Genomic DNA, 18,058 nt, shown 5'->3' with positions numbered 1-18,058 from the left:
ACTTTTCAGGAACGATGCGAAACCCGTGGCCGCCACGCCGCATTGTGTTTGTTGTCGTTGTCGTCGTTGTGGATGCAGTGCCGTGTCATGCAGTCGCGGAACATTGGAAATGACGAACGGGGCGGCGCTGGGTGGGGCGCACTTGCCGGGCGTGGCTGTCACAAGCTCGGCGCGGAACTGAAGCCCATGGCGAAAAAGCTTGCCGGCACGCCCAGGGCGAAAAGGAGTGGCCTGGCGACGTCAACGGGCCGTTTGCAGGCTCCACCGCCGAGCCTAAGCCGCTCCCAAGGGGATTCGCCCGCGGCGTGATTGGCCAGCGCGGCGCATGTCCACATGGCGCCGGCGCCGCCGTCCATGCAGCTGCAGCTCGGATCTCGCGAGGGTCCGCGGGCCCCACTGCAATGCCTGCCTCGACTTGATTATTCTTCTAGACTTCCAGACGCTGCTCCCTTATCTGAGCCGCATCTTCCACACCGAGCACGACTCTGAAAAAGTCTGCCGCGCCGGAACCCACAGCCCAATCCCGTCCCGCCTATTGTCACGCAGCGCAGCTGCTATTCCCTCCGTCACCGCCACGCCGGCCTCTTTGGCACCGGCAGTGACGTGCTCGGGCCCCCCACCATCGGCCTCGCGCCCTACCTAAACCCTTTCGAGCGCGAAGTGTCCGATCCTACAGCCCATGCCAGACAAACAAAGAGCCTCCTTGTGGGTACTTCAGGAGCTCCAGTGAGCTCTCTGGACCTCGGCATCTCTGCCCATGATGATCTAAGCGGTGCTAGAAGCTGCTGGGCTGGCCTTCCGCGAGCCGTCGTCCCACGGAAACGCGATAGTGCCGTTCCTGCATCTCCCGCCCCCTGCCCGTCATGGTGGTGGTCCAGCTTTATGCTGGTGCCCTGCAATATGAACGTCGTCTGCCATCTCTTAAGCATAGGCTTCCCTGCCCTTGAACTTCCCGGAAGGCCTTGGACCCTGAACATCGTTAAACGGCAACATCCCATTGTGATCATCGCTACCGGACGCTGCTCTCTGCGTTCCTCTCCGCGCCTCATTCTTTAACATCATAGTCCTGCAGACTCCTAGTCCTACCATAATATTCTAATCATGGCCGCTACGACGTCAGACGTCGAGTACTCGGCGAAAGATGTGGCTGCCCACCGCAGCGCCGGCGATGGCTGGATGGTCATCAATGGCGAGGGTAAGTAATTTGTGGTTCTACCTTGGTATGGACAAAGAAATCACCTGTTGACGGCTCTCGCTTTGTTGCAGTCTACGACGTCACAAAATACATCAACGACCACCCGGGAGGCGCCGAGGTCCTCCTAGAGTCCATGGGTACCGACGCAACAGAAGCGTTCGACAATGCTGGACACTCTGAAGATGCCTTTGAGATCATGGCCGAGTATCGCATCGGCAAGCTCAAGGCCAACGGGCGCAGACCGGCGCCCAAGGCCGTCAGAGTCAACTCTAGCCCTAGCAGCAAGCCCGCATCTTCCTCGGGGTCAAAATCCACTTCCTCGCTCATCTCCCCCGGCACAGCTCTGCTTTCTCTTGGTGCCGTCACTGCCGGGTGCCTCGGCTACTTCTACCGCTCTTCCCTTCCTGGCAGCGACAGCATCTCTCTGTTGCGCGCCGCCGGCCAGACCAGCACAAGCGGCAAGAGCGGTATGGGTTTCATCCACGGCATCATGCTTTCAGCAAGCATCTTTGTTGCCGTCGACGCCCTCATCGTGAAGCGGGCCATGAAGCTTCTGCAGCCCGACGAGGGCGGCTTCCTGAGGTACCCACCCCACATGAAGGTACCGAAGGCCGTCGACGCGGACCTGCTGCTCCAGTCTGGCTGGCTCGACCCGGCGACGCCCATGACCTTACCGCTCACCAAGAAGACGCTCATCTCGCCAAACGTGTACCGCTTCACCTTTGAGCTGCCCACCCCGCAGACCATCGTGGGCCTGCCGACGGGCCAGCACGTCGCCATCACCGCGACCCTGCCCGGCACTGGCGAGGTCGTGACCCGCTCGTACACACCCGTCTCCAACAACTCTGACCGCGGCGTGCTCGAGCTCGTCATCAAGATCTACCCGGACGGCAAGCTCACCGGCCAGTACCTCGCGAACCTACAGGTCGGCGACGAGGTCAGCTTCCGGGGTCCTAAGGGCGCCATGCGCTTCCGCACCGGCCCGGCCTCGCCCTCTATCGCATCGCCCAGGCAGCTCGGCATGATTGCCGGCGGCACGGGCATCACGCCCATGTACCAGCTGATCCGGGCCATCTGTGAGGACCCGCGGGACACGACACGCGTGTCGCTCATCTATGCCAACCGCTCGGTCGACGACATCCTCCTCCGCGACGAGCTCGACAGCTTCGCGCGCAGGTACCCGCAGAATCTGAGCGTGTACTACGTCGTCAACACGGCGCCCGAGAACGCCAAGTGGGAGTACGGCGTCGGCTTCATCAACAAGGACATGATGGCCGAGAAGCTCGCCCCTGCTGTCGCCGCGGACGGCAAGGGAGACAAGAGCAGGGTCATGCTCTGCGGACCTCCGGGCATGGTCAATGCCGCCAAGGCCGCGCTAGTCGAGCTCGGCTTTGAGAAGCCCGGCGCGTCTGCCAAGATGTCTGACCAGGTCTTTGTTTTCTAGATAGAAAAAAAGCGGTCGGAAAGCAACGGCGCCGACAGGGAGATGTTCTGCGCATGTGCTCGTGCGCGTGAAACCGAAACCTGGGAATAGGATGGAGCCAAAGGGATTGTGTGCGTGCAGAATTCCGTGTTGGGGGTTTTGTTGGCGAGGCTGATGATTCGACAAAACACCAGAAAGGGAAGAGGAGTTTGACGAGCTGCAGTTTCTTGCTTTTGTTAGATACCAGGACAATATCCATATAGATGGCGCTGGCTAGATCGGATGTATACCATTTTCATTTGTGTCGACGAGTTAGATATAGCTTGCCACGTGCGCACTGGATTTTCTGCTGCACAGCGTTTTAAAGTCAAGCCCAAAGCTTTCAGAAATCAGAGGCCGCTCATTGACATGTTTGTGCGAATTGTGCTATGTGTAGAGTTTCAATTATCGAAGACGATCGCTCCCAAACGCCATGCCCGATGCAGTCGTGAGCATTAAACGCCAGCTGAAGAGGTACTGTAACAGGATTTCGTGGTATCATGCACTCATTGCCTTCGTCAACCATGGCCTACCTCTTCCTGCGGAAGCGGCTGTTGAACCCAGGTCCTCCCTTCGCGCCGTAGTTCTTCAACTTCAGCCTCTGAAAGTTTGCGTGCGCCGTCGCGCTTATCTTCTTCACGACCTGCTTCACCTTGCCCTCCTTCTCCTTCTTGCCACCATCACCACCCTTGGCGGCTTTCGACCTCTTCTTCGCGCGTTCCGAAGCAGACTCATTGCCAGAATCACCAAACTCACTATCGGAGCCCAAGTCGAGAGGATCGCTGTCCCCGGGCGCTGTGACATTGACTTGAGTCTCCTCCACGACTTCGTCGTCATCCGAGAGCATTGCTTCTGACTGTACCGCGGGGCGTTTTGTTCGTGTTGGTCTCATGTTGACCCGTCTCGTCGTCCGCTTTTGCCCCTTCTTCTGGTAAATCTTGAGAGGCAACCCATCACGTCCCACCTGTTTCTCAGGATCGCTGTCGAATTGAGCTTCGTCGTCGAATCCACCCAAGAGCTGTGGACCCTGACTGTCGGGTGCCAGCACGTCGGGCTTCGTAGCTGGTGCACTTGTAGATTTGACAGGGGCCGGCGCCTCGCCAGCCTCAAGCTCGCGGAGAGCCTCGAGATCTTCATCAAGGTGGTCCTCCTCCATTTTGCGCAAACTCGCAACCACGCTGCTCAGGCCCCGACCAAATGGTTTTCGGGGAAGCCGCAACGGCTCGGGTGACCTATAGCCCCCGTTTTCGTCGACTGGCGGAAGAGGTGCTCGCCTCAAGAATGCTGGCGTAGAGAATTCCAGTTTCCTGACGGTTTGGGGGGTCTTGGTGCCAGCGTTGGCGTCCCTGCGCTTCAGAGGTGTGAGGAATGTGTCAAGCATGGCCCGCTTGCTGGAAGACATGGGGGTCCTGCCCAGTCTTGTGTTTTCCTCCTCGTCCTCCATGTCGCTGGCTTTTCGTTTTGTGGGCGTTGCTTGGATCGTCACTGGCTTCTTTGCAGCTTCTGAAGAAGGTTTCGATGGCGTCTGCTCGCCACCGGACATGAGATCGAACAGACCCAGGATGCGCCCATCCTTCTGAGGTGTCGGTCCTATCGAGGTTGGTGCCACAGGACTGAATAATTTGCGAGTTGAAGGGGTTGCCAAGTCTGGTTCCACATTCACTGTACGGACTTTGGAAGGGGTCTCTGCGTGCCGCGAGCGCTTCGACGGGGTCTGTAGGGTTGGCGGATCGGGCCTGCGTTTCTGCGAGTTGGCAGGCTTCTTTGGTGGCACAATCTTGCCGGAGAGGATATCGCGAACTTTGTTGTATTTCTTGTACGCGTTGGCTGCAGACAAGTGCTTGTTAGCGGACGCGCCGTCATGCAATCGAAAGGTGGCAAGCCTGTACCAATGTCCGGGTTCGCCTTGATGTCCTCCCGTCCTGGCTTTGAGCCTCCATGGCTTGCAGCCCAGTCGTTCTCGAATTGCTTCAAGTCGGCACGAAGCTTTTGGGCAGTGGCTTCGTAGCCTCTCCTCTCGTCTTCGTCCATTGCAGCCAAGATTTGCCCAGGTGTAGATATATGAAAAGGTGTGCTGTAATATACTGTCGCTTATTGAGATGCTGTAATATGCAGCGAGGTAGAGCTGTGGCCTGGTGGTGTAATGGTTGTAGATCAAGACTTCAGTGTACTTAAAGCATGTGAGGAACAAGGCTTATGCATGTGGAGCTACGGCGCGTGGGAAGGGCCGGGCAGGACGGAAGACGCGATTCGGCGCGGGGCTTAAGTGCTTTGCTAGGCCCACTAAACGCGTCCCTTGTGCGGGTGCGGGTGCCCCACTCTCCCACGTCATTCAATAGGCCAGCAGTGCTGTGAACACAACGGCTCTCCTTACCCAGATCGTCACCATCGTCAACTTCCACCGGACAGGATTAATTCGTGCACGCTGGCAGAGCAGACCTGTATCCGGGGAGCTGTTGCTGGATGAAGCCGTCGCCATATGGCAGCAGACGACAGCAGGCTTGATGATCTGCAGTCAGCTGTCCTGCAAAGGACCCTTGCCCAAGTCGATTCGCTCCAGGCTGCGACAAACGACGACACAGACCAGCCTGCCGACTGTTGCTGCGTCATTTGTCTCGACAGCATCAGCGAAGGGTGTGAAGCCCGGCCATGCGGCCACCACAACTTTGACTACCTTTGCCTTCTGAGCTGGTTGGAGCAACAGCCTAGGTGCCCACTATGCAAAACCACTGTCAAGGAGGTAGCTCACGGCCACCAAAGAGCGGACGGCGATACCAAAAAGGCGAACATATACGTGGTGCCGCCACCAAAAGAAGCCGCGACCGCCCAGTCTCAGTCCTCAACATCTACAGCAGCTCGCATCAACCGACGGCGTCGCCGCTGGGCCCCTCAACCTCGGCCGACCCAAAACGATGCGATAGCCCGCCGCCAAGACGTGTACAGGCATCAGCTGTATTCTCTCCACCTGGGATCAAACCGGCGAACAGCTCGTTACCGCACATATCGCGACCTTACGCCGCAGCTATTCGAATCCGACGCGGAACTCGTTTCGCGCGCCCGTGCTTGGTTGAGAAGAGAGCTGCAGGTTTTCGAGTTCTTGCGGACGCCGGCGGCTAGCGCTGCGCAATCGAGCACCGACGGTATGACGAGACGTCGTGCTAACAATGCCGAATTCCTCCTCGAATATATCATCGCCATCCTCAAGACTGTTGATATGCAAGGAAGCCAGGGACAGGCGGAGGAGATGCTGAGAGATTTCCTTGGGCGGGACAATGCGAGACTGCTCCTGCACGAGCTGCGAAATTTCTTGAGAACATCGTCCTCGATCGAAGCCTGGGATCGGGAGGTGCAATATCCCCGGCCTCGAAAACGCCCGAATAGCGCAAGCGATGCAGGCAGCCATCCCTCGAGAAGTGTTGCAGACACATATCGACCCAACTATGGTCCGCGGCAGTCCCGCACACGCATCACGGAAGCGGTCCAAAGATATCGTCCTGATTGAAAGAAATTCTCAATTCTGGATAGCAGTCATCACTTCAGCGCACCTCCGAGGAGCCTACAGCTTCGCCTCCGCGAGCAGCAACACATGTAGATGCAAAGGTTTGGAATTGTTCATAGACTCGCCTGCTCACCAAAGACGTGTAACGAAACCGATCATCGCAAGCCATCCAAGCTTCTTGAGCTCGTTGTGACACATCAACTCTTGACCTGACAGAGCGGGTCGATCTGCCTGACGTATAACATGGTACAAAATGTGGACTCATGAGCAATAAGTGCAGGAAACCAGGTGTCGCCTGACTGTCCCGCAAATCGTGCACCTAGCAGATGGTGAGAATCACAAGTCTCGAAATCAGCATCATTGATCTGGTGGTCAAGCGGTATGATCCTCGCTTAGGATTCACCTCAAGCTTTCATGAGTACTCAGGATCGATAGTTGCCCAGCGCAATGGTTGAGTGGGCCTGGCCATTTCAGGGTCGTTCAGTCAGCGTTGAGGTCGAAATTCCCCCACAATTTCATTTTGACCGAGAGTTATCAGTTCAGTCCTCCCTCTTGTAGCGCTTCTCAATGCTAGCACAGGAAAGGGGTTGAAACACGTGATGACATGATTGATGCAGTATTCGTGATGTGTGCTATATATCCTTTGAGACATTGTCCTTCTTGGGACCATCTCCCAGGGCGGGGACTTCCTCAAACTCTACCGGCGGAGCTGACCACCTTTGCTGGTTCAGGGCATTCTTCTCAAGCCCGGCATCGGAGTTGTCCCCTTCTAGCTCGACGACAGGCTCCTGCTCAGACGACACTGGCTTTTCCACGGCCGAAGACTCTGCAGGCTTCTCCAGCTGCTCCGCTGTCGTGCCTTGCTCGGTATCCGCAAGGTTTCCCTCATCCTCCGTAGCCGCCGCACCGCCTGGGGCCTGAGGTACCTCGTCATGATCGTCGTCATCGCCGTCCCTCAGTTTCCCACCTTTACGTGTAGGGATGACCTGCATGAAGGCAGCACCCCAGTCCCCAAGCTCCAGCCACTTAAGCATAATCTCCATGACATGGTTCGTCGCCAGCACGTGCCTGCTCTGCAGCACCATGAACTCACCAATGGGCAGCTTGGCGGTTCGGACGTTTCTCTCCCGGGCAACCTTGTAGCACAAGCCTTTTTCCCGGTTTCTGTCAATGATGCCGCCAATCACGTAGGTCGTGTTGGGCTCAAGCCGCTCGAGTGTGTACGGTGAGTCCGCAGTCAGGTAGACAATGGACTTGTCTACGTCCTCAGCCTCCAGTTCAGGCGCAGGGGCGTGTGCTGTAAGCTTGGCCTTCTTCTTGCTGTCTGGCGGGGGTGGCTTCGCGACGATGACGGAGTCGGGCTCCGCGCCTTCTTCAGCCGCCTTCTGTAAGCTCGGTATCATCTCCCCGCCATCCGGTCCTGCTGTGAACGCATTGGCATCATGCGCCGCCTTGACAAAATCATCTTCGACAAAGCGCACCCCTTTCCAATTCTTGTACTGATTGTTGAGCACCTGCTCGAACCGGTGCCGCATTTCGCCTCCAAAGGAGCTCACCACAAAATTCGTCCGGTATCGTGCCTTTTTGTTGTCCGAGTAGCATCGTGTCGCCTGGCTGGCCATAGACACGAGTTCTTTGTCAAGCATATACTTCTCGTACTGGCAGTCGAGGACAACTGTTATAGGGACGCGCGTGGACGGCTGTTTTGGCGCCGGCTTATTCTGACCGACAACGAGAACAGGATCTTTCCCCTCGCCCACCGCAGCAGCAATCACAGCTTGTTTCGCCTCCCGCTTGCGCTCCTGCTTCGCGTGGCGTTTCTCCTTGCGAAGCACCTTCTTGTCGGCCTTCTTTTCCTCCCAGAGCCTCTGGCGCTTCAGCTTACGCAGCTGGTTCTTGGAGAGCGGCGCATCGTTGGGTGTCCCGCCCGCTGTCGGTGCTGAACCCTCACCCTCGATCTCGTCTTCGGCCGGGCGCTTAGAGCCCTTGGATTCAGCATGTGTTTCGATCGGAGGAACATCTTGCGCGGATACTATTTCAGAGGGCTGCGCCATTGCAGCATTGGTAGCAGCTGGCGACGTCATGTTCGCCCGAGCCTTGTTGTAGCGAGGAGCTTTGATGTTGAGATTTCGACTGGTGAATTGGTAGCGAGATCGGGGACCGTGGCATTCGTAAGGACTGGTGGATGGACGCGCGTACGACAATATAGCTGATCGGTGTCGAATTGACCTGCCGACGTTGGGAGACTTCACCCACTGCCTCAGCAGGCTGGCTGAAAGCATTGAAGCTTTTGCAAATTTCCAATTGACGATGGGGGCGGCCCCGCCCAGCGGATAGCATGCCCGGCCCTCACCAACTCCGGCTGATGACGAAATGGCAGGCGGTCTGATGTGCTGCAGGCCGCCGGGTGGGGCCTCTCCAAACCCATTAAACTCGACGCGTCGAGGCGCGTCTTAGTGTGAATCCAGGGTTTAGCAAGGGCTCTGACGAGGATCATCATTATTGAAAGTCTCGCCCGCTCCCTGTCAACTACGGATTCACGACTTGCGATTTCCACCGACCTTCGTGGGTGAATGCTGCATCACGGGAAACTCGCAATTATACACTACACCCGCGCGACAACGACCTCCATTCATTGTCAAACGACCCATTTGCTACCCTCGCGGTGCCGCTTTGTCCTTGGTGGGACGTTACACCACAGCCAATATCACACAGCCAGACCGTAACAATGTCTTCAAGACCAGAGTTGAAGGTCAGCACTCCGTTCGAAACAAACATGTCATCTCTCAGAACGTCGTCCGCTAACAATCTACAATCAGGTCGACGACGAGCATGGCTTCATCCGCTATTTCAAATCCCTTCCCTCAGTCGACTCCGAGACCATACGGATCTTCGACCGAGGCGACTGGTACACGGCGCATGGCGAAGATGCGAACTTTATAGCACGCACAGTCTACAAGACGACCTCTGTCGTCAGGCAGCTCGGCCGCAACGATGCCTCAGGCCTCCCATCAGTCACAATGACCGTCACGGTCTTTCGACAATTCCTGCGCGAAGCCCTTTTCAAGCTTGGGAAACGCATCGAGATATACGCCAGCCCGAGTGGCCGGATGAATTGGAAGATCGCCAAACAGGCGTCCCCCGGCAACCTGCAAGACGTCGAGGACGACTTAGGTGGCCAGCTAGAGACAGCTCCCATGATCCTGTCTGTCAAGATTTTGGCAAAAACGACCGAAGCCCGAAGTGTTGGAGTCTGCTTCGCCGATGCGAGTGTGCGCGAGCTCGGTGTAAGCGAGTTCCTTGACAACGACCTGTACTCCAATTTTGAGTCACTCCTCATTCAGTTGGGAGTGAAAGAGTGCATACTGCAGTTCGACAAATCCGAGAACGACAAAGATCCCGAGCTTGCAAAGCTTCGTCAAATCATTGACAATGTCGGGGTTGCCATCTCTGAGAGACCAGCTGGTGACTTCGGCACGAAGGACATTGAGCAGGACCTAGCAAGGCTGCTGAAAGATGAGCGATCGGCTACTTTGCTGCCACAGACAGAGCTGAAGCTGGCCATGGGCTCTGCTGCTGCTCTGATCAAGTATCTGGGCATCATGCAGGACCCGTCCAACTTTGGCCAGTTCCAGCTCTACCAGCACGACCTATCGCACTATATGAAGCTCGACGCGGCGGCGCTGAAAGCTCTCAATCTTATGCCTGGCGCCCGAGATGGTGCCAAGACGATGAGTCTGTACGGCCTGCTAAATCACTGTCGCACGCCCGTTGGTAGCCGTTTATTGTCACAGTGGTTGAAGCAGCCTCTCATGGACAAAGCAGAGATTGAGAAGCGTCAGCAGCTCGTGGAGGCTTTTATTAACGACACGGAACTCCGACAGACCATGCAGGAAGAGCACCTCAAATCGGTGCCAGACCTTTACCGTCTTGCCAACCGCTTCCAGCGCAAGAAAGCAAACCTCGAGGATGTTGTTAGAGCGTACCAGGTAGTCATTCGGCTCCCGGGTTTTCTAGGCACGCTCGAGGGCGTCATGGATGAGGTGTACAAGGACCCACTCGAAGAGCAATACACCAAGCGGTTGCGCGACATGTCCAACAGCCTCGGCAAGCTTGCTGAGATGGTTGAGACCACTGTTGATCTCGACGCCCTTGACAACCACGAGTTTATCATCAAGCCCGAGTTCGACGATGGCCTCCGCATCATCCGCCGGAAGCTGGACAAGTTGCGACATGAGATGGACACGGAGTTTCGCAATGCGGCCGACGACCTTAATCAGGAAGAGAACAAGAAAATCTTCCTCGAGAACCACAAGGTTCATGGCTGGTGTATGCGACTCACGAGAACTGAAGCTGGCTGCATCCGCAACAGCAAGAAATACCAGGAATGCTCCACGCAAAAGAATGGAGTATATTTCACGACAAAGCAGCTGCTTGCCTGCCGGCGCGAGTTTGACCAACTGTCTCAGACTTATAACAGAACGCAGAGTAGTCTAGTCAGCGAGGTCGTCGGTGTCGCTGCATCATACTGTCCACTCCTGGAACAGCTCGCTGGCGTGCTGGCACACCTGGACGTCGTCGTCTCGCTGGCCCACTGCTCGGTGCATGCTCCAACTTCCTACGTCCGACCAAAGATTCACCCGCGAGGTCAGGGCTCGACCGTGCTCAAGGAAGCAAGACATCCCTGTCTTGAGATGCAGGATGATATTCAGTTCATCACCAATGATGTCGAGCTCAAGCGAGGCGAATCATCTTTCCTTGTCATCACAGGACCAAACATGGGCGGAAAATCGACTTACATCCGACAAATTGGCGTCATTGCCCTTATGGCGCAGATTGGCTGTTTTGTGCCATGCTCAGAGGCGGAAATCACCATCTTCGATTCCATACTTGCTCGTGTGGGCGCCAGCGATTCCCAACTCAAGGGTGTCAGCACTTTTATGGCTGAGATGCTCGAGACGGCGAACATTCTCAAGTCTGCAACGGCCGAGTCGCTCATCATCATCGACGAACTCGGCCGCGGAACGTCGACCTATGATGGTTTCGGGCTTGCTTGGGCGATCTCTGAGCACATTGTCAAGGAGATTGGCTGTTCGGCCATGTTTGCCACACATTTCCACGAGCTGACAGCACTGGCAGATCAGTATCCCCAGGTTAAGAACTTGCACGTCACTGCCCACATATCCACCGGCTCTTCTTCCACATCGTCGACCGCTGAGAAGCGCGAGGTGACATTGCTGTACAAGGTCGAGCCGGGTATCTGCGACCAGTCCTTTGGCATTCATGTCGCTGAGCTAGTACGCTTTCCGGACAAGGTCGTGCGCATGGCCAAGCGCAAGGCAGACGAGCTCGAGGACTTCACTGCGAAGCATGAAGATGGGCTCGGGCTGCAGCGGTACAGCAAGGAGGATGTCGAGGAGGGCAGTGCCCGCCTCAAAGAGGTGCTGCTCAAATGGAAGCAGGAAGTGCAAGGAGGGCAGATGAGCAAGGAGGAGATGGTGAAGCGGATGCGGGAGCTGGTGAAGGCTGACGAGAAGCTTGTCGCAAATCCGTTCTTCACTGCCGTCAAAGCACTCTGACTTGTAGTTGTGGTGTGTTTTTCTCTGGGCTGTTATCGAGGAGCTTTGTAGGAGTTTCGGCACGGAACAAAGTCTTTATGGGGATCTAGATGAAGGCGTTTTAAATGAGCTGGACTTGGCACGAACATGAATTGATGGAGTCTATCCTACGACTAGATAGATCGTTTCCATGCGACTTCGCTACTATGTGTTGTTCATCTTGGCGGTCTCAATGTCGATGATGTAGCTGGTCTTCAAGTCCATGCAGCCGAAATCACCAACCTCCAATTGCTTGAGCAGTGACAGCCATCAACGCAGGGCCACGAGTCAAAATTTTGTATCAATCAAGCCCTGGATGACCACATGTTAGGTGGACGGCTGGGTACCGTGCCGGGAGGTTCCGCTGGGGTTGGGAATACTGCCAGGGGTTGGACACCCGAGTCAGTAATTGAATCGCAATGCTACGGCCAGCGCAGACATTGTGGACATTCTGTAAGGTTATGAGTAAGCCGCCTTGGGTATTACTCACAGGGCCTGCATGGAGTACCCAGCCTCCAGTGCATTGCCAGCATCTGCAATCACCAATCACCATCTGTCTCCATCACGACTTCCGGGCCGAGACAAGTGGATGCGGCCAAGACGCGAGACAGGCTACCGGCAACCTATTATGTGCATATCCAGCCTTATTGATGCAGCTCCAATTCCAAGACCGGCTTGCTGGTTCGGCAGTGTTGGTATCGCTTCCCCGCACGTCCGCCCTTAAAATCGCAAGAAGGGTCGGGCTTGCAAGGGCCGAAGGCGCAAAACGGCAAGAGCACATGCAGATCGGGTGGCTGCAGGAGACACACAAATGACCCGGACGCAGCCCCCTCACCCTACCGGCTTGGCAATGACGAGGATGCTGCAGGAGCACTATCCGCAATTCTTCATCCGACATAGCAACCTGCTATACCGGCGCCTGGGCCAGGAACCTCTCCGGGGCCTGCATGATGCTGATGGTGCAGCTTCGTGTTCAGCCTCTCCGCTGGACCAATTGAGGCGGCGGTTACTAACAAAGCACGCAACAGCCGGTGCTTGCCCCAGCCCGGGTGCAACGGCAGCAGTCGGGGGTCAGAACATTATCAACAAGCATCGATGGTTGCCCTCTTGGCCTGCCCTTCCGGGCGTTTCTTGCTTGGCATCTGCACGATGTGATGAAGCCAAGACCCCGTCATGGCCAAGGCTGGCGCGCTTCGCGCACGCCGTTGCATCGAGCGTCCTTCTCCCCTCCCCAGCCGAGGGATCTTCATAAATAGCGTCAACGCCCTCTCTGGTCCTGTCCCGTTGTGTTTTCTGGTCACGCCTCGCAACATCGTCGTGTTCACTTGTAACCCCCAAGCACCGTGGCACCGACCTGTCTCTACCACAGTTCCCCTCAATTGCCACTGACAGTTATCCCCCGGTTGCAGACGTTGCGTCCAGATCGTCGCCATGGTCCAAGTTGCCCGTCTCCTCGCTCTCGTGAGCGCAGCTCCCCTAGTCGTGGCCAGCGCACTGCTGCCTCCTCACAAGTGCCCTGTCGTCGACACTTCGATCGTGGCTCACACCGGCGCGGCTGTTGGCAAAGTCAAGGACGTGGAGGGCGGTAAGTGACAAGTCATTGCCACTATTCTCTGTGTCCGCATTGGGCTAACAATTCGCCACGGGGGACAGTCGACTTGTACATCACGGGCCCCAAGAAGTCCAAGACGGCTGTGTTGTACCTCACTGATGTGTTTGGCATCCAGCTCAACGAGAACAAGCTGTAAGGCCACCATGATGACCCACATGTAGCCACTTCTACTTACTCAAGTACACTCCCTGCAGGCTCGCCGACAGCTTCGGCCGTGCAGGCTTTCTGACCGTGGCACCCGACATGTTCCAAGGCCAGCCCGCGCCCGGGGACATCAACGGCACGCCCGACTTCGACCTCGAGCAGTTCCTCTATGACCACCGCCCCGAGATCACAGACCCCATCATCGCGTCCACCATCAACTACATGCGCGACACACTGAAGGTCGAGAAGATCGCCATCACCGGCTACTGCTTCGGAGGCCGCTACTCATTCCGCTTCATCGCGGACGGCAAGGGCGGTGACGTCGGCTTCGCAGCCCACCCGAGTCTGCTTGAGAATCCCGAGGTCGAGGCCATCACCAAGCCCATCTCGGTAGCTGCCGCTCGTAAGCTCTGCCCTAGCCCGCTGCTAATCTCCATACCTGACTGCGATGCGCTGACCCGGTGCTTTATAGAGAACGATGATCTCCTTCCCGCGCCCGCGAGACACGCCCTCGAGGATCTGCTCATGTCCACTGGCCAAGAAGCCACCTTCGCCACTTACGGCGGCACCCAGCATGGCTTTGGCGTCCGCGCCAACGTGACTGATCCCAGGCAGAAGTTTGCCAAGGAGGAGGCTTTCATCCAAGCCGTGCGCTTCTTCCAGAATTGGGTCTAGTCGCAGAGCTGCACGCGAGAGTTTGCGAGAACTGCCAAGTCAGAGATGGGTTGAAGTGGTGCTATGGTCGACTCCCCTACTCTGCTCGTGACTCAAGAGCTTTATTAGATTGCGTCCTTAGATATAGCTATAGTTATGTTTAGCACAAATATCTACTTCCAGGATGAGCGCTACGACTTATGGGCTACGAACCACGTGAATAGGAGTCGCGCACCAATGCGTTCCGCATGACGTACAGCTCGAGGAAGATGTGACACTGCAGCAAGCATAATTAGGTCGGGAAGGAGTATAATGAGGCGCCGGTGTGAATAAGTTGAGTATCAAAGAGGTAGAATGCCTCTTACTTGCGTCGTAGTAGGGTGGTCAACTATTAGGTTCTGAAGTACACGTAATTAATCATATCGTCCACGAACATAATAGATACAGTCAAGGTTGTGAAGGCTTCTCTGACTATCTGATATACTCAACATGTAATGACCTGAAAAACAAATTTGCTATTCAAGTTCACACATGAAGTACTATATATCGTAAAGCGAGAAAAAGTGATTGTATAGTCCATCTGTTATTAGTAAGGTTCCGGTCCGTGCTATAAACTTCGAGAGGACAACATTTGAAAACTCAAGGTGCTATGGAGAAGTGATGGACCTCAAATGCTCGATGAAAACCCCGCTTGGAGGTTGTAGTTTCCACATCATAGAAATGACGATTTAGGGTGCGCCCAGGCTCCAGGCCAGAGCTCGAGCCTTTTTTACACGTTTGAGAACTACTCGCCTCTTAATGAGTCCGCGCCTGAACTCGGGAACATAGTCCCCACATAGTCAGCCTGTGACTTTGGCCTGCAGTCGAAAGAAAATTGCATTGCGAGGAATAACACAAGGAACCATCAAGCTAGGCTAGAGCCTCGGCCCAGAGCCATTTCACAAAACGGGGACAATGTATCTACCCTCGACGTTGACAATACCCGACTATGCTCATTGCCCAGGCGAGCTAGGGTGGCGTCTCACGACCCACCACCAATACCCACCCACCTACCCGACAGACAAACGGCAGATCCACACTCACACACGTCGTACTCCACCATGCAAAAATTCATGCAAAAAACATACAACACCGGGGATTCGCTGGTCGTCACCGACCCAACTACTGATCCGGCGGTATCGAGCTTGTGTACAGGGGAGCGGACGGGACCCTCAATTTTCTCGATCCTATGGTCGTATGTGCTTGGAAATGCGGTTGTTAGTGTATATGGTAGCTTGCATGACAGGGCGGGCTAATAAGCTGTTCATCACTTCCTTTCTCGATGCTTCCAAGTAAACGGTATGGATCAGTCGATTCGTGTATCCAGCTCTGTCCAGCTCACATGGTTGTCCCGCCCGCCTGAAGAGTACAGCGATCCTCAGCATACGACCAAGAAGCCGATCGTATAGTGACAACCAGAAGTATGGCATGAAGTATAGATCCCTAGGTAGCAGTTCTCTGTAGCAAATCACGTCTGCCAGTTCTTGCTACCATCGCAAGATTGGAAATCACGCCAAATGGGGCAAACAATTCTTGCATGTCCCCAGCCGCTCGAGAGGCTATAGCCGAACATGGAGATTGTTCCTCTGTGTCGATGTCTCCTGGGCTGTTTCGCTATAGTGGGCACGCAACTAACACACCGACACCTCTTGATCGTTACAAGCTTGATATTGATTTGGATCTCGCATCTGGACGTGGACCGCAACTGTTGGTACTGTTGAACGGGCTCGAGGATGTATGGTGACGACAGAAAGTCGGGCACATGCGGATAAAGTCTCAAGGAGAACGTGTGATATGATGAATTGCCTTGATCTTTCGTTGGCTTTTGCGTATGTGTCATCTGATAACGGTGTTGCCTCCACACGCCCCCATGCGGCTCCCCTTTCTGGTCAACCACAGGGTGATGGACGTGGTATGAGGTCAAAAGGACCCAGAATTTGACTTTGACCAGGATGACTACGCAGCGGCCTCGAGATGGATTTTTCGTCCGCCCATCTTGAGCTGGACTACGCCAACAATTTCATGGGTCGTCGGAAGATAGCACGGAAGGGTACAAGAAGAGGCATCGTTTCACAATCTCAGCAGTGGATCCAAAACTTTTACTGTCTTCACAAACAAAACCGTTGCATCTCTTCAACCCCGGGCAACAGACCTATCTCGGCATGAGAAATCCATAAGTATCGAACAAAACCTGGAATGGGGCGCCGCTTTGGCGCACGTTGAAACTTTAAGATCCATTTCGTGGCTTTTTCAAGCACTTGTGCATGCCAAGAACTAGGCGTCGTTCCATGCTATCCCAACGTCTGCGTCAGTGCAAAGGCATCTAGCTCATGGAGAAGCCTGCCCTTCACTTCATTGCTCGCCCACGACATCCCGACAGACACTTTCATCAGTTCCAGGACCCCCCGGTCCGACAGCCCGCCCATCTGCTTCGCCAGCAGCAGGTTGTGCAGAACCCAGCTGTCGTCCATGTAGGCCGGGCTGTCGCTCGATATGCTGAACCTGACGCCCTGGTCGAGCAGCACCCGCAGCCTCTCTGCCGTCTCCCTGTAGGTCCACCGCCGCAGGTACGCCCAGGGGCAGATTGTCAGCCCGATGCCTCTCGCGGCGACGAGGCTCGTCAGCTCCTGCTGGTCCGCGGCGTTGAGGCCGTGGTCGACGCGGTCGGCGCCGGTGCCGCCCAGGGCCCCTGCCACGTGCCGGATGTTGGCGTGCGTGTCCCTCTGCCCGACATCGCAGTGGGCGGTGATGTGGAAGCCGTCCGCTCGGGCCTGGGCAAAGACCTCGTCAAAGAGATGTGGGGGGTGGTTTGTCTCGTTCGAGTCGAGGCCGAACCCGATGATCATGTCCCGGTAGGCCAGAGCCTGGCGGTAGTGCTCCTTGGCAGACCCGATCGGCGAGTCGCGGAGGAAGCACATGATCCACTGGGATTGCACCTGTGCTAAACCTGTCAGTCAGTCCTCGGAAGGATTTTAGGATGAAGTGGCACATAGGGCCTGTTTACATTGAGCTCTGTTGCAGCTTCCTGCTGGGCTTCTCTCAAGCCACCCATGAAATCATCCCACGGCACTCCCCGAGAAGTATGGCTTTGCGGATCGAAAAACACTTCGCAGTACCGGACGTTCATACCCGCTGCCCGCTGGAAGTGGTCGTACGCGAGATCAAAAAAGTCCTGCCGCGTCCGGAGCACATCACAGCCAGAGTAGTACGCCTCGAAAAACGTCGCGGGAACCACCAGCGACGGGTCTTCGCGTGCTCTGGCCGCATATTGGGACAGTTGGGCACTCGATATGACGTCGCCGTAGGCCTTCTCGACTTCTTGTTCAGACTGCAGCTCCGCGGGATGCCTGTCTGGGCTGGCCAGGCGGACTGGGATCCCGTTGCGCTTGGCGAGCTTCCAGCGCAGGGCTGGAGTGAGGGTGCCTTCGATGTGCACGTGGAGTTCGACCTTTGGGATCTGCGTGACAAAGACGTCGTTGCTGGCAAGCAGCTGCGTCCGCATGTCCCGCCGGCCCTCTTGTGTGTGCGTGTTTGGAAACGGGTCAACCTCCATGGTGCTGCGTGGCTTGGGATGGGCTGTGCTTGATAGTGGCTGTGTCGTTTGGTGAGTTGTGAGGTCTGCGATGTTGTGTCAGGATCATGGACGAAGCATTACCAGCAGAAATGGTGAAGGCGATAATCAAACATCCGCAGGTAAGCACGAGCAAGCAGTCCACAGTTAGCCGAAGCTGGTCATCCGCGGCGCCCTTTGTTCCCCGGATCCGTTGGCGCGGGTCCGGGGACCCACAGTCTCCGCCGCGCTGGATCGTCCGACTTCCGACGGGTGGGAGTTGCTCTGGCAAGATGAGTGTATTCG

At 56.0% G+C, this 18,058-nt stretch overlaps 7 protein-coding genes across 7 annotated transcripts; 4 read left to right on the top strand and 3 right to left on the bottom strand.

Annotated features, from left to right (window-relative positions):
- Positions 1-852: 852 nt before the first annotated feature.
- Positions 853-2,770, top strand: B0I36DRAFT_37908 (oxidoreductase NAD-binding domain-containing protein). Its single transcript, XM_046160749.1, has 2 exons — positions 853-1,195; positions 1,267-2,770. The coding sequence occupies exons 1-2, from the start codon at positions 1,102-1,104 to the stop codon at positions 2,637-2,639; spliced, it is 1,467 nt and encodes a 488-aa protein (XP_046006595.1). The 5' UTR covers positions 853-1,101; the 3' UTR covers positions 2,640-2,770.
- A 241-nt stretch (positions 2,771-3,011) lies between these two features.
- B0I36DRAFT_388561 (DNA replication/checkpoint protein) lies at positions 3,012-4,838 on the bottom strand. The gene is made up of 2 exons (XM_046161254.1): positions 4,547-4,838; positions 3,012-4,484 (listed from the first exon to the last, which is right to left on the bottom strand). Exons 1-2 carry the CDS (start codon positions 4,686-4,688, stop codon positions 3,187-3,189), a joined length of 1,440 nt encoding a protein of 479 aa, XP_046006594.1. The 5' UTR covers positions 4,689-4,838; the 3' UTR covers positions 3,012-3,186.
- A 201-nt stretch (positions 4,839-5,039) lies between these two features.
- On the top strand, positions 5,040-6,473 carry B0I36DRAFT_37899 (uncharacterized protein). Its single transcript, XM_046160745.1, has one exon. The coding sequence runs from the start codon at positions 5,137-5,139 to the stop codon at positions 6,157-6,159; it is 1,023 nt and encodes a 340-aa protein (XP_046006593.1). The 5' UTR covers positions 5,040-5,136; the 3' UTR covers positions 6,160-6,473.
- A 276-nt stretch (positions 6,474-6,749) lies between these two features.
- On the bottom strand, positions 6,750-8,443 carry B0I36DRAFT_335747 (guanine-1-methyltransferase-domain-containing protein). Its single transcript, XM_046155519.1, has one exon. It carries the CDS (start codon positions 8,436-8,438, stop codon positions 6,789-6,791), a length of 1,650 nt encoding a protein of 549 aa, XP_046006592.1. The 5' UTR covers positions 8,439-8,443; the 3' UTR covers positions 6,750-6,788.
- A 210-nt stretch (positions 8,444-8,653) lies between these two features.
- Positions 8,654-11,995, top strand: B0I36DRAFT_276862 (DNA mismatch repair protein msh-2). Its single transcript, XM_046151402.1, has 2 exons — positions 8,654-8,908; positions 8,976-11,995. The coding sequence occupies exons 1-2, from the start codon at positions 8,885-8,887 to the stop codon at positions 11,733-11,735; spliced, it is 2,784 nt and encodes a 927-aa protein (XP_046006591.1). The 5' UTR covers positions 8,654-8,884; the 3' UTR covers positions 11,736-11,995.
- Positions 11,996-13,051: 1,056 nt separating this feature from the next.
- B0I36DRAFT_435657 (dienelactone hydrolase) lies at positions 13,052-14,572 on the top strand. The gene is made up of 4 exons (XM_046162781.1): positions 13,052-13,338; positions 13,407-13,497; positions 13,560-13,912; positions 13,982-14,572. Exons 1-4 carry the CDS (start codon positions 13,185-13,187, stop codon positions 14,182-14,184), a joined length of 801 nt encoding a protein of 266 aa, XP_046006590.1. The 5' UTR covers positions 13,052-13,184; the 3' UTR covers positions 14,185-14,572.
- A 1,577-nt stretch (positions 14,573-16,149) lies between these two features.
- B0I36DRAFT_297907 (uncharacterized protein) lies at positions 16,150-17,974 on the bottom strand. The gene is made up of 2 exons (XM_046151933.1): positions 17,207-17,974; positions 16,150-17,138 (listed from the first exon to the last, which is right to left on the bottom strand). Exons 1-2 carry the CDS (start codon positions 17,753-17,755, stop codon positions 16,494-16,496), a joined length of 1,194 nt encoding a protein of 397 aa, XP_046006589.1. The 5' UTR covers positions 17,756-17,974; the 3' UTR covers positions 16,150-16,493.
- Positions 17,975-18,058: the final 84 nt, after the last annotated feature.

Source organism: Microdochium trichocladiopsis, assembly GCF_020744255.1.
Source record: "Microdochium trichocladiopsis strain MPI-CAGE-CH-0230 chromosome Unknown B0I36scaffold_11, whole genome shotgun sequence".
In the NCBI taxonomy this organism is placed as follows: domain Eukaryota; kingdom Fungi; phylum Ascomycota; class Sordariomycetes; order Xylariales; family Microdochiaceae; genus Microdochium; species Microdochium trichocladiopsis.
This window is presented reverse-complemented; position numbering and strand designations above follow the sequence as displayed.

Bases quoted from the DNA above. Each gene is read 5' to 3' on its own strand.
- B0I36DRAFT_435657 (XM_046162781.1), top strand. From the start codon at position 13,185: ATGGTCCAAGTTGCCCGTCTCCTCGCTCTCGTGAGCGCAGCTCCCCTA. The intron at 13,339-13,406 runs GTAAGTGACAAG...CACGGGGGACAG, and splicing joins AGTCAAGGACGTGGAGGGCG to TCGACTTGTACATCACGGGC. The intron at 13,913-13,981 runs GTAAGCTCTGCC...GGTGCTTTATAG, and splicing joins CATCTCGGTAGCTGCCGCTC to AGAACGATGATCTCCTTCCC.
- B0I36DRAFT_37899 (XM_046160745.1), top strand. From the start codon at position 5,137: ATGGCAGCAGACGACAGCAGGCTTGATGATCTGCAGTCAGCTGTCCTG.
- B0I36DRAFT_297907 (XM_046151933.1), bottom strand. From the start codon at position 17,755: ATGGAGGTTGACCCGTTTCCAAACACGCACACACAAGAGGGCCGGCGG. The intron at 17,139-17,206 runs GTAAACAGGCCC...GGTTTAGCACAG, and splicing joins AAGCTGCAACAGAGCTCAAT to GTGCAATCCCAGTGGATCAT.
- B0I36DRAFT_388561 (XM_046161254.1), bottom strand. From the start codon at position 4,688: ATGGACGAAGACGAGAGGAGAGGCTACGAAGCCACTGCCCAAAAGCTT. The intron at 4,485-4,546 runs GTACAGGCTTGC...ACTTGTCTGCAG, and splicing joins CAAGGCGAACCCGGACATTG to CCAACGCGTACAAGAAATAC.
- B0I36DRAFT_335747 (XM_046155519.1), bottom strand. From the start codon at position 8,438: ATGCTTTCAGCCAGCCTGCTGAGGCAGTGGGTGAAGTCTCCCAACGTC.
- B0I36DRAFT_276862 (XM_046151402.1), top strand. From the start codon at position 8,885: ATGTCTTCAAGACCAGAGTTGAAG. The intron at 8,909-8,975 runs GTCAGCACTCCG...ATCTACAATCAG, and splicing joins CTTCAAGACCAGAGTTGAAG to GTCGACGACGAGCATGGCTT.
- B0I36DRAFT_37908 (XM_046160749.1), top strand. From the start codon at position 1,102: ATGGCCGCTACGACGTCAGACGTCGAGTACTCGGCGAAAGATGTGGCT. The intron at 1,196-1,266 runs GTAAGTAATTTG...GCTTTGTTGCAG, and splicing joins GATGGTCATCAATGGCGAGG to TCTACGACGTCACAAAATAC.